This window comes from Sceloporus undulatus, chromosome 6, assembly GCF_019175285.1.
Source record: "Sceloporus undulatus isolate JIND9_A2432 ecotype Alabama chromosome 6, SceUnd_v1.1, whole genome shotgun sequence".
Taxonomy (NCBI): Eukaryota; Metazoa; Chordata; class Lepidosauria; order Squamata; family Phrynosomatidae; genus Sceloporus; species Sceloporus undulatus.
The window spans coordinates 155,138,859-155,152,511 of NC_056527.1; the positions used below are offsets into that span (position 1 = coordinate 155,138,859).

The 13,653-nt window shown below is 42.0% G+C and overlaps 1 protein-coding gene across 6 annotated transcripts in view; it reads left to right on the plus strand.

Annotated features, from left to right (window-relative positions):
* HCN4 (hyperpolarization activated cyclic nucleotide gated potassium channel 4) overlaps positions 1-13,653 on the plus strand; it is a 119,869-nt gene that overhangs the window by 25,236 nt on the left and 80,980 nt on the right. Inside the window, exon 1 of one of the 6 annotated variants that reach the window (XM_042477094.1) lies at positions 1,492-1,605. The exons of 3 other annotated variants lie outside the window; for them this stretch is intronic. In XM_042477094.1, coding sequence (XP_042333028.1) covers positions 1,556-1,605 — 50 coding nt within the window. In that variant the 5' untranslated portion in view covers positions 1,492-1,555. Of the gene's footprint in view, positions 1-1,491; positions 1,606-5,641; positions 5,752-9,495; positions 9,601-13,653 lie in introns of those variants that run through there. 2 more of the 6 variants (XM_042477096.1, XM_042477095.1) reach the window with 2 other exon arrangements.

A 13,653-nucleotide genomic window follows, 5' to 3' on the forward strand; every position in this document is an offset into this window, starting at 1 on the left:
CCCTGCTCACATTTGGGTCTTTTGCAAAAGGTTTGGTTAATAAAACCTCAGCAAAAGGCTTTGTTAATAATAATACAGAGACAGAGTGAGAGAGTTGTATGTTGTGATTTTCATTCATTCTGCAAAGCCTGGAAATTATAACCCATTCTCAGTCAAAGCTCATTTGGATTGTGCAATTATTTTGAAAGCCTTTGCAGTGACACCTAAGCTCAATGCTGCTGCCATCTTATCATAGGTCTGGCTTTGCAAAATGAGACAGTTGCCTCAGGCAGTAGATACCTGCCAATGACAGCGAAGTGTTGGAGATGTGTGAGTGCCTGACCTTCACCACTTTGGCTAGCTTGCTGTCTTCTCAGGCAGTAGAGGATCTTGTGCCATTGCCTTAAAAAAGAAAAAGTAAGGGTCAGGTTGACTTCGGACCACTGAATAGAATGGGCACCATCTTGTCTTTTGTCTCAGGTGGCTGAAAGGAGTTCCTGATTTGTGACTTAATACAGTGGACCCTTGGTATCCACTAGGATTTGGGTTCCAGGACCCCCATGGATACCAAAATCCATGGATGCTCAAGTCCCATTGATTACAATGGCATAGTAAAATGGTGTCCCTTATAGCAAATGGCAAATCAAAGTTTGCTTTTTGGAATTTATATTTTTGGGGGATATTTTCAAACCATAGATGCAAGTTTTCAAGCTAGACTGTGATTTCTCTCCCTCTTAGATTTTAAAAGTTTTATTTGAAGTCTTTATAGATTTTGGCAATTTTGGGGGGCTGGTTACAAATGCTGGAGGCTTGTAAAGCTTGCTTTAGAATCAGAGATGAGGCTCTGACAGCTTTCCCCCCAATCCTTCTGTGTTTCAGATAAAAGTCCAAATGGTAGAAGAATTAAAATAAGAACACCAATTTTGAACAGCAGCAATACTGTAGTCTGTTTTTGATTTTATCTGCCTTTGGCTTTCAAATGGCATAGCACATGTTTCTTTCTGATGCTTGCTGTTTTGCTAGAAAAGCTTGCTTGTGAGCCCTTATGTTAATACAGAGACATATTTTACCGGTGCCAGCTTTTAACAAACTAAGCCATGTGTTCCCCTCTGGCTTGGAACGATTGCATTTTTATTTTGTTTGCCCAGATAAACCATTAGTAAGTGGGTGACATGAACAATCAGGCATTAGCAGAAAAAGAAGGAGCTGGATGCAGTGCTTGGGAAAATGTCATTTGGACTATATTTTCCTTGCATCCCCTTGCTATCATGACCAATGGGATTTGTAGTCCAAAAAGTCACTTGTCCAAGCTTTGGCTATATGTACTAGCTTGTGTTCCCCCCTGCCTTAAAAAGGATAAGCACAGCCCATTGGACTGGAATCAGTGGAGATGTATGGGTCAAACTTGAACTCTCACTAGATGCTAACTAAAATGGCAAAGCAGAGCCTTGTCTGCTTTGGATAGATCATGAGATGATGTGACTCACTGCAAAAGATGATAATGTTTTGTAAACTGGAAGGCAGCAAGAAAAGAGAGAGACCCCACTAGTGTTGGATTGCTTCGATCAAGGAAGGCATGGTTGTGAGTCAACTTATAACAGCAAATAAAAGCAACAAATATTTCAGGTAAACCCTAGGAGAAATTGCCTAATACTGGGAGATGTTTGACGGTGGAACAGACTGCCTCAGAAGATGGTGGACTCTCCTTTACTGGAACTATTTAAGCCCAAGGTGAGCTACAATCAGATGCTATGGGAGGTCACCCGACCCAGCCATGGACCTTTGAGGAATGCCCCACTTGAAATCCCGCAACCATCGAAATTCAAAACATCATCATCGTTGTCATCATCATCCTAGAATAATAGAGTTGCAAGAGACCACAAGGGCCATCCAGTCAAAAAGCATCCCCAACAGATGGCCATCCAGCTTCTATTTAGAAACCTCTAAAGACGGAGACTCCACTACACTCTGAGGAAGTGTCTTCCACTGTCAAACAGCCCTTACTATCAGGAAGTTCCTCCTAATGTTGAGATGGAATCTCTTTTCCTGAAGTTTGCATCCACTGTTCTGCGTTGTAGTCTCTGGAGCAGCAGAAAACAAGCTTGCTCCCTCTTCAGTATGACATCCCTTCAAATATTTAAACAGGGCTGTCATATCACCTCCAGGCTAAACACCCCCCGCTCCCTAAGTTGTTCTTCATAAGGCATGGTTTCCAGACCCTTCACTATTTTAGTCGCCCTCCTTTGGACATGCTCCAGTTTCTCAATGTCCTTTTTGAATTGTGGTGCCCACAACTGGACGCAATGTTCCAGGTGGGACCTGACCAAAGCAGAATATAGTGGCACTATTACTTCCCTTGATCTAGACATTATATTTCTGTTGATGCAGTCTAAAGTTGCATTGGTCTTTTTAGCTGTTGCATCACACTGTTGACTCATGTTCAACTTGAGTACATCATAGGAGTTTATCAAACGGGAGGAATTTCTCTTAAATTCGAATGAAAAGAAAGTGGGGCCAGAACGCATTCACTTAAAGTCACTAGTTTTGCGCAATTACGTGAATACGCATTGCATTTGAACTGACTCCCCATTGCCCCAAAATTGCATGCCATTGCCTGAATTTGCATGTGGCTGTCTATCACGCAATAACGTGAAACCACATGATTGTGTTCGGACTGACTTCCCATTGCCTGAATTTGTGTGTAGTGGGTTATCACGTAGTAACATTAAACCCCATGATTGCATTCAAATTGCCATCGGATTATACTTCTAATTCCCCTTGTCCGATAAACTCCATAGTATAAGGAGGCATCCAGGAGATTGTTGTTGTTGTTGTTGTTGTTGTTGTTGTTGTGTGCCTTCAAGTCATTTGTGCCTTATGGCGACCCTAAGGCAAACCTGTCCTGGGGTTTTCTTGGCAAGGTTGGTTCAGTGGAGGTTTGCCCTTGCCTTCTCAGGCTGAGAGAGTGTGACTGACCAAAGGTCACCCAGTGGGTTTCCATGGCCGAGCTAGGATTCAAACCCTGATCACCCGAGTCTTAGTCTGACACTCAGACAACTTCAAGTCTCTTTTTTCAGCAAAGAGAGAAAGATTCAGACAGAGATTAACAAACAGAAACCTCAGTTTACTGAGTTTCTCTAAAAATAAAAAAAGAAAGAGCTATTTCCAGGTTTATATTTGAATGAATGTGAGTGTGAGTGTGTGTGTGTGTGTGTGTGTGTGTTCTATAGCCTAGAGAACAGTAGCTGAAGTTGTAGCTGAAAATCATCCAGGGGAATAGGTGTTGAACTGCCTCCTACCACTGCTTCTACTCTTCAGTGACATGATGGTATTGGGGATTTTATTTTCTGCAATGATCGTCCTTAGCAAAGAGGTCTTGCTATGATCTTGCACTGTGCAACCCAAGATGGCTGTACACACTTACCATGTGGGATCCTGTACATGAGTCTCTGTTTTGCCCCATGGAAGGCAATCCCTCTCCATGCCCCCAATCCAATCCGGTGTCAGCCAAACTGAGCCACATCTACATAATTGATGTTTTATGTCTGCGCATTGCTGCCTGTGGGTGTGCATTTGCTGTGTTCAATGTGACTGAGCCAGCTTTGAAAAGTCAGGCAAAACATCGGGGGTGAAGCCATGAGTAATAGGCTGGCTGGTGAAGTGTGGGATTCTGAGAATTCAAATGCAGATTGCCATGCAGACAAAATGCTGGTGTCTCTGTACGTACCAGCAATTTATAGGATGGATTGGAGACCTAAGAAGGCATACCTTGGGTCCATTCAGTTCAGAACTGTCAAATCTGAATAGATTTGTCAAAATGAAAGTGGGAGAGGGATCCCATACCTTTAACAGTCATGTAGAACAGGGAATTTCAGGCAGGTGTTGCTTGTCATGTAACAAGATAACAAGCCACACCTGCATAAGTCATTTCCGACTTATGGTGACTCTAAGGAGAGCCTATCATGGGGTTTTCTTTGCACGATTTGTTCAAAGGAGGTTTACCATTGCCTTCCCATGAGGCTGAGAGCATGTGACTTCCCCAAGGTCACCCAGTGGGTTTAATGGCTGAGTTGGGAATTGAACCCTGGTCGCCAGAGTCGGAGTCGAACACTCAAACCACTGGTGGATATTAGTCTGAAAATACCTGGAAGGTTACAGTTGTACATTTCTGCCTTAAACTTATCACCAGATCAGCCCATCTGATTCATTCTCCCCCACTTCTCTTTAGGTTGCATCCTTTCCCATTGAAAATGTACATGAACAATTATTTTAATCACTCTTTTCTGTCTTGCATGTTAATCGAATGAGCCAGTGTAGTGTGGTGGTATGGGTGTTGGTCTATGACTCTGGAGGGATCGAATCCCCACTCAGCCATGAAAATACATTCAGTGACCTTGGGCAAGTCACACACACTCAGCCTCTGAAGAAGGCAATAGAAACCCTCTTCTGAACAAATCATACCAAGAAAACCCCATGATAGGTTTGCCATAGGGTTGCCATAAGTCTGAAATGGCTTCAGGGCACACAGCAGCAGCAACAACATTATCCAAGCATTGGTTTCCTTCTTATGAATATAATTGTTATATATAATTTTCAATCCGGTCTTTGCACTAAGTATTGATTGCAAGTGCAATCAATTAAAGGGTCAGAGCAATGAATTCAATAGAGAAGGGGATGGGAATAGATGGTGGCACGGTACTTGGGACATTATGAACATATAAAGCTAAGATTCCTTATACTAGATGAGACTTTCTGTTTGTCAAACCCAGTATTATTAAATGGCCGACTACACCTCTCTAGGGCAATGATGTAGATTTTCCTGAAAAGCGAATCATTGTTTTTTTTGGAGGGGAGGGTTTCCAAAGACATAAATAAAACACGATTTGATTTTGCATGTTTGTCTCACATTTTCTGACTTAAGCTTTTAGTATTCCAACAGTCCATAAATATTTGAATTGAAATATTGGATTAGGGGGGGAAATAATTAAGCACACTTGATGTGGTTTAAATACTATGTTCAAACAAACTCAGTGCTTTGTGTGAATGTTATTTTTATTAGAATACTTGTCTTTATGAGATGTGCTTCCCTTACGTTGTTTGTTTAGATTTAAGGAGGAAAGGCATAGAAGATTTGATGTATTAATGCTGGCACGCCAAGCAAATTGTGCATGCTTTGTCATAGTTGTCCACTCATTCCCTTGAAGGCACACCATCACCACAACAGTAACTTTGTACTAAATGTAAAAAATAATATTAATGGCATACATTTACTACCCCAAGCCCTTTTTTCCTTGCTGGCGGTGCAAGTGCACAAGACGAAACCTTCTTTTCGTCCAATTTGATCCGTGTTTGTGGAGCAGGCAAAGAATGATGGGGCTTCTGAAGAAAAAAAGCTGTCCCGCTGCTTCAAGGTTCAAGATCAGCAAAGAGCAAAATAAAATACAGAAGCAGCCTTTTAAATCTCAGAAAGACATCTCTGTGTTTGGAAATTGCTGCCTTGCTGATATGGGGAGAGGAATAACAGGTTGTGTTTTACTCTTCTTGCTCTAGCAGTGGAAGTCCACTGCTAGCCCACTTATAGGATGGTTGTGATGGCAACAGGAGAAAAACAGGGCTGCTGCAAGGAGGAGATAGAGTTTCGAATGGCTTGGTCTTCATCACAGTTGAGCCCTGATGTGTCCATTTCTTCCTCCTCAATTTTAGCCAGTTACCAAGCCATGAGAGGACTTATCCTCTTATCTCAAAACTGCTAAGATTGTTCAGCAGACTTTGGTGAGGGACATCACCGAGAGCTCTTTCAAAGTCAAAGGGCTTGTCTACACTTTTTAAAAAATCCTCACTCACTGCAAATTGGCAGAGATCTGGACACATACGGGCCAATTTGTAGCACACGTGAAGGTTTTGGGTGCCTGAGGTCTTATTGCATGGATAGTTCAGGGACAAAAGAATCATGGCTTTTCCTGGAAAATTCAGATGTGCCATAAATGTGGCTGGCGGATTTGTTTTTACAGCAGTGGAGGAACCTGAACTTTGCAGAATCCATCCATGCAGAAACAATCTAAGGCCTCTTTTCCCTATAGGTCTGATTCTTTATGCTCACTTATTTTACTTTTATTAATGCTCTCCACCAAATTACCTGCTTTTGCTGAAACCAAGCTGAGACTTCTCCAGCAAGGTTTGCCCTTCTATCAGCTTTATCCCGTATGGTTCTTATTTTTGCCATTACTAATGCTCCACCAGTTTTCCTAAATTCACAAGAAGCAGGAATAAACTCTTCTAGAACATGGCCACATAGCCCGAAAAACCCACAAAAAACTATGTTTTTAAAATGTCTCAGTTTCTATTTCTCCCACTTTCCCCCTTTGTCCTTACTTTACTGCAATTGCTGCAAACTGAATTCACAGTGCAAAAATAGTTTGTATTCAGTTAGCTCAGTGGGGTGAGGAAAGAGAAGAGGGGACAAAATCTTGCTCTCCAAGTAGGCTCAGGCAAAAGCAAATTGCCATAGCCTCTCCTAGCTTGTATGCCTTTCCTTATTAATAACTCTTATCATCTTGACCATATGATGTTGTTGCTTGGCCGTACATGTCCCATTTTCCATCTGTGAGAATATGTTATTGTCTGAAGACAATTAAGATCAAGAAAGCACTGCAGAATTAAAGATTATACCTCCATGCACCCAGTGCTCTTTGTGGAGCCGGGGGTCTCTGTAGCTGATTTTAAATATGTACGTTATGCAGTAGCAACATAAGGGAGAAAGAGGCGGATTAAAATTGGAAGATGTGTTGATTCTCCCTGCAGGAAGGCCCACTAAGATGATCTTAGATGGTACGCTTTGAGCAGAACTTTTGGAAGAACCACCTGACAATAAGCTGTGTGAGAGTGTGCACTATGTTCCCTTGGAGTTTGGTAGAGTCTCCTTCCTTGGAGGTTTTTAAACAGAGGCTGGATGGCCATCAGTTGGGAGTGCTTTGATTGTGTATTCTTGCAATGGCAAGGAGTTGGACTGGATGACCCTTGGGGGTCTCCTCCAACTCTATGATTCATTTTTTCAGGTCTTTTCATGATGTTGGATTGGTTCTTTAAGGCTCTTGGACAAGTCACTTATTAACTCCAATTTTTACTGAATTTACTATACATTTTTGCTGTATTTGTTGTTGTTGTTATTAGGTGCCCACGAGTCAACCTCAGCTCATGGCAACCCCATGGATGAGATATCTCCAAGCCCCCCCCCCCCCCATCTACTACCCTTCTTAGGGCTTGTAGATTCAGGCCTGTGACCTCCCTGATTGAGTCTATCCATCTGGCTTGAGGTTTTCCTCTCTTTCTGCTGCCTTCTCCTTTTCCTAGCATTAATGCCTTTTCCAGTGATTCATGCTATCTCATGATGTGGCCAAAGCACTATTTTTACTTCACTGTAAGAATTGTTCAACAGTAGAATAGACTGCTTTTGGGGGAAGTAGACTCTCCTTCTTTGGAAATGTTTAAATAGAGGTTGATGGGCATCTTTTAGGCATACTGTAGTTGTGTCTTCTTGCATGGCAGGGGTTTGACTAGGCGGCCCTTGTGATACTTTCCAACTCTATTCTATTATTATTATTAACCTTTATTTATAAAGTGCTGTAAATTTACACATTCTAGGATTCTGTTAGGGTATTCTGAGTGATGTAGTAACAAAATGACTTTCCCAGGTTCAAGTTCATGACCGTTAAGTCCCATTGATTTAATTCCAGAATGGTGTAGTGGTTTGGATGTTGGACTAGGACTCTGTGAGACCAAGGTCTGAATCCCTGAGCAGCCATGGAAACCCACTGGGTGACCTTGCGCAGGTCACACTCTCTCAGCCTCAGATGAAAGCATTGGCAGAATCCTTCAGAAGAATATTTGCCAAGTAGATTGTATGGCCTCATTCCCACTACAAAATAAATTGTTTTTTTAATTTGAATTGATTAAGTGATTTAACACTGAATAGATGCTCATACTATTCGAGCTGTGATCAAACCTACCTGTTTCAATTTAATCCACTTCACATTCACATTCAGCAATGGATTGACTCAACATGGAGTTGCCTCACAGGTGTGACCACGCCACAAGAACCGAATCAAATAGACAGTGTGTTCATACTTGAACTGAATCGATTCATTTCACAAGAAGCAGGGAATGCCATGCATCCAGATGAACTGGCTTAAATTGGTTTAGCGCTGCGCCCCCCTTGGCAAACTGCACCAGAAATTCAGTGCAAGTGCAAACAAGGGCTATTTAAACTAGTTCAGATCGGTTTGCAAACTGGTTTATTATGTAGTGGGAATGAGGCCTGTGATAGAGGCTGCATCTGCACTGCAGAAATAATCCACCACTCTAACTGCCATGGCTCAGTGTTATAGAATTCTGGGAACTGTAGTTTATTGTGGCACCAGAGCTTTCTGACAGGGAAGGTTGAATATCTCCCCAAACTACAATTTCCACAATTTCATAGCACTGAGCCATGGCAATTAAAGTGGGGTCAACCTGGATTATTTCTGCAGTGTGCATGCAGCCAGAGCTGCCATTAGGGTTACTATAAATTGGAAACAATCTGAAGGCACACAACAATAGCAATAACAATGGGCTGTTGTGAGTCTGGAACCAGCTCATGGTGTTTAGTGGCCTGAGCAGGTTTCTTCATTGTTGGAACTTCAGTTGGCAAGTCCTGATGGCGCTGTCCAGTGTTTTGGTAGAAGTTGCCAGGGTACAAAACCACCTACAGTTACTAGCGTGGGCAGTGATTTTGAGTCACAATTTTGCCCTTTCTCTTATTTTTGTTGAAATACAGTTTGTTCTGCATTTCAGCAAATACAATTGGTTTATTGACTAGGTGGCCCTGTGGCTCTCCAGAAACTGGAACATTCAGAGACAGGATCAGATAAACAAGAAAGAGATTTTTCTCTCTCTCTTTCACATTGTATTTAGTAAGACTGAAGGCCCTGTTAGAAACGGAGCTGAAGTATACTGGACAGAAGGAGAGGCAAAAACCCATAAGGGGTATTTGATACTAAAAAGCTAAGAGGAACTGACTCTGCAATGGCTTTAGGAACAAACTCGCCCATTTGTGGTAGCCATACTTCACATTGATGCAAGACTCTGGAAAATTCCAATTAGTTGAGTTAATATAGTTTCTTCTTAGAACCTTGTAGGTCTGTGACCAGGTTTTTAGATGTGTCCTGGACAAAATATTTTCTGGTGGAAGGTTACTTACACATTGGGGGGGAAACGGAAAAACGAAAGGAATCTCTAAAAAAGGAAGGATGAGAGATGGCTATTCCCTACCTCTGTCATTTTACAGATGAAAACTGGGATGCATGTGGCTAAGCAAGATCAGAATGTAGTCAGGCTAGCAAAAGTGAGGAAACAAAAATGAAAAAGAATACAAGGAGAGGCTGCAGAGGTTTGCTTTTGTCTGAGCTTACTGGAAAGGGCAAGATTCTACCCTCTTCTCTCCCTCTATTGAGTTAGTTGAGTGAAAACTAGGTAGAAAAACTGCTCTGGGACTGGGAAGGGAAGAGAAGTGACATTAGGACAGAAAGTTTCACATGACCGGCTCGGTCTGTATGACTGTACATCTTCCCCTCATGCTAAACTAAGGTAACCATGTACCTTGCTGTCAGTGCAAACAAAAGTCAAACACAAATCAAGCAAACAAAAACCTGCCAAACAGTGATAGCTTTATTGGCCAACTGAAATGTACATATTGTTGGCCAATAAAGGTATCATTGTTTGGTGGATTTTTGTTTGAATTTGCTAAATGGCCAACACAGCTACCCCTGCATATTTCCTTGCTGTCAGTGGAGACAGTTCAATTGATAGCACTTCCCACAAAGGACACTGGGATTTGTAGTGCTGTGAGCATGTCAAGAATAATTTTTATGAAAGATTCCAGCCCAATTTGCAATATTTAATAGAGATGTATCAGGATAGGAGCCAGTGTGGTGTAGCGGTTTGAGTGTGAGACCACTGGGAGACCCGGCTTTGAATCCCTACTTGCCCATGGAAACCAACTGGGTTAGTCACAACCTCTTAGCTTCAAAGGAAGGCAAAAGCAAACCACCACTGAACAAATCTTGACAGGAAAATAGGTATGCTTTAAGGTCTCCATAAATAAAAATCTGTTGAAGGCACATGACAACAACACAAAGTTTGGGGATAATTTTAATGGTTTATTGTTTAAGTTGTTCCCCTCAAAGTTTGTTAGTTTTAGATAGAAAGCTCTTTTAGTGGAAAGATGAGAATAAAAAATAATCAGTTTGTTGTCGCAGTGCATCCAATGGAAGGAAAATAGTTGGGTGCATTCTTGCTAATCTTCCCTCTCCTTGACAACATGGAAATGGCCACATGGGGCCCATTTGTGGGTAGCATTGAGAGTTATTTGTTGTTAGCTGCTCTTGAATCAATCCTGACCTATGACAACCCTGTGGATGAGACATCTCCAAAACACCGCTATCCCCAATGCTCTGCTCAAGTCCTGCAAATTCATGCCTGTGGCCTCCCTGATTTTTTCCATCTATCTGGCTTGCAGTCTTTCTCTCCTTCTTTTAGACTCTACCTTTCCTAACATTATTTTCTTTTTTAGTAATCCATGCCTTCTCATGATGTGGCCAAAGTACAAGAGCCTCAGTTTGATCATCTTGGCTTGCAGGGAGAGTTCAGGCTTGATCTGTTCAAGGACCCATTTGTTTGTCTTTTTGGCTGCCTACAGTATCCTCAGCACTCTTCTCCAGCATCACATTAATGAGTTGATTTTCTTCCTATCCACTTTTTTCACTGCCCATCTCTCACATCTGTGGGCCCATTCCCACTACAGTTTGCTGCGAAGCGCGATGAGGGCTACATGACACTCATTCCCATTTGAACGCGCTTCCGATCCTTCTTTGATCGATTAGAGGAGGAAAAATCCAGGGCAAACTCAAATAGTCTGGGGTTCCCTGACACTAGTTTGGGAGAGGTGTTTTCTGTAAAAATCAATTCTGAAGTGTGCCCAATAAGTGGGAACGCCAGATCAGAATAGTGGGTTTTTTGCCATAGAATTGCTCGCAAAATCAATCTATTGCTAAAGTAGCTACTTATTTTAGCAATAGATTGATTTTGCGATCAGTTCTGAAGTGTTTTTCTTATAGGATAGCAAGTTTTGTTGTTGTTGTTTTAAAGTTCCCCACATAGTGTTGGAGTCAACCGTATACCTAGGAGAAGGTTGATGTCTGGATTGTTCTCAAGTAGTAGTAGTTGTAGTAATAATAATCTATCTAAAAGCCTTTTTCATATTCATACAAGCCGAAGATCAAACAAGACAGGGTCCCTGCTCCCTTAGCATGCCGGGTTCATGCATAAATGTATGCTCAGGGCTAAAGTATATCAATTTTTATCAAACGCACCAAATGGCTCCAGGGTTAGACCCAGAGGTGAAGACTAAAGATGTGCATGTTGTTCAACAAGCTTTGTCATCGCAGGGTTAGAGAGAGTTTAGCCCTTGGCTCTTTGCTCATTGTTTTATGTCTGTTCAAGTCTCAGCAGCAGAAACAAGAGAGTGGTTTTTATACACACATGGGATCTGGAAGGCTTTGCTTTTGGCCACCAATTCCCCAAAGTCAACCAAGCACCCAAATTTTTGTAAAAAAACAAACAAAAAAACTGCATGTGGTTTTCAGGCAATTTCTACCCCCAAATTGTGCAGATTCCCCTACAAAAACACGTGGAATCTCATGAAAATTCCCACACCTTACAAGCACCCTAGCACCCTGTACTATCCCCAAATACCTCCATTTTGCTTTGCAGTCCCTCTCAAAATGCCGGCAAACACCTCCATTTTCTTTTGCAGTCCCTCTCACAAAACGGTGTGTCTTCAAGTAACTTCCAACTTATGGCAACCCTAAGGCCACCCTATTATGGAGTTTTCTTGGCAAGGCTTGTTCAGAGAGATGTGATGAATTTGTGTATGGAGGAGGTTAGAAAGTGTTGAAACATGTTTAGTGTACTAAGAAACCATTGTCTCTATTCAACCCACTGTTGAGGGACTGCAGCTTGTGGAGACATTCCCATTCTGCTATGGTTTTATGTGCCTTGTACTTGTGTGCTGCCCTGAAAATCCAGAGCATGGGCCCATCCTGTATTTGGAACAAGGCACTGGACAACTAGTGCCATGACTTGTGGGCTTTTCTTACTTCATCACTGGTGCAGAGCAAGGCAAAAATACTCCTGTGGGACGATTGTGAGCCTTCAGTGTCACTGAGGGGCCTCACAAAGCTTCCCATGACATATGTGTGGTCCACAAGGACTTGCTCTCCTTCCTTTTGCTGTCAGCCAGACAAGTGGTTGCTGGCAAGCAGAAGGTGATTAAGAATGTAAACCTAGATTTATGCTATTGTAAAATCTGGAATTCAGCCTTACTTGAAAAATTATTGTATCAGATAAAGCATACAGGCAGACAAAGAGACAGAAGTATTTGGTTTTTTGTCATTAGTTTTATGAATCATAAAAAAGGTAGTAGAGTTGTTCCACTAGCATCACATAGGAACTCCCGGAGACGTCTGTCTGGATGAGATTCAAAGGTCTTTCTTTTGAAAGGCTCTTCTTGTGATGCTCATTCTTCTGTATTCATATTAACATCTTTGACTACTGCGGATTGTTTTCCAGAAATGATGTGGAATTACATTATTCTTTGTCAATTAGTTAATTTGTGACAATCTTTTCAATAAATTGTTTTTAACAAATACAAAAAGTTCTTCACTCCTGCAGTGAAGCACCATTGTCTATCAATATTAGATGGTCAACAAGGATGTCAAGCCATAGCACAAAAGCTGAACATCTACTTTGCAGTAAGAATGTCCAAAGCATCAGGCATGCTTTGATTCTATAGATGAGGTTTCAGTATGGTAACAGCATCACTTGGATGAAAACCTAGATCATGTGTATGGTTTTGGCACCACAATTCAAAAAGGATGTTGACAAGCTGGAATGTGTCCAGAGGAGAGAGACGAGAATGGTGAAGGGTCTGGAAACCATGCCTTATGGGAAGAGACTTAGGGAGCTGGGTGTGTTTAGTCTGGAGAAGAGAAGACTGAGAGATGATATTATAGCCCTCTTTAAATATTTGAAGGGGTGTCATATTGAGTTTTGTTTTCTGCTGTTCCAGAGAATAGGACCCGGAGCAATGGATTTAAACTAGAGGAAAAGAGAGTCCACCTAAATCTTAGGAGAAATGAACTTCCTTACAGTTGAACACACTCCCTCGGAGAGTAGTGGAATCTCCTTCTTTGGAGGTTTTTAAACAGAGGCTGGTGGTCATCTGTTGAAGGTGCTTGGATTGTGTGTTCCTGCATGGCAGGTGTTTGGACTGGATGGCCCTTGAGGTCTCTTCCAAGTTCATGATTCTCTGTGGGGTTTGCCTGGCTGGCTGAGTACTTCAAGAAGGGCATGTCTGGCTGGACCCTAGAACAGAAGAACATGTAACTTGGTTTCGGGAGTTCAGTCTCACTATTTTCACTTCCAGTGCGTGGTAGAACCACTATGTCAAGGTGTTGCCTAGTCAACAAATATGAGCACCTCTAGTTCAATGTGTGTGTGTGTGTGGTGGTGGGGATAGAGTTTAGTTGCAGTCTTGCAGAGCATATCCATGACGTGTCAAAGGTCCAAGGTTGGGCACTT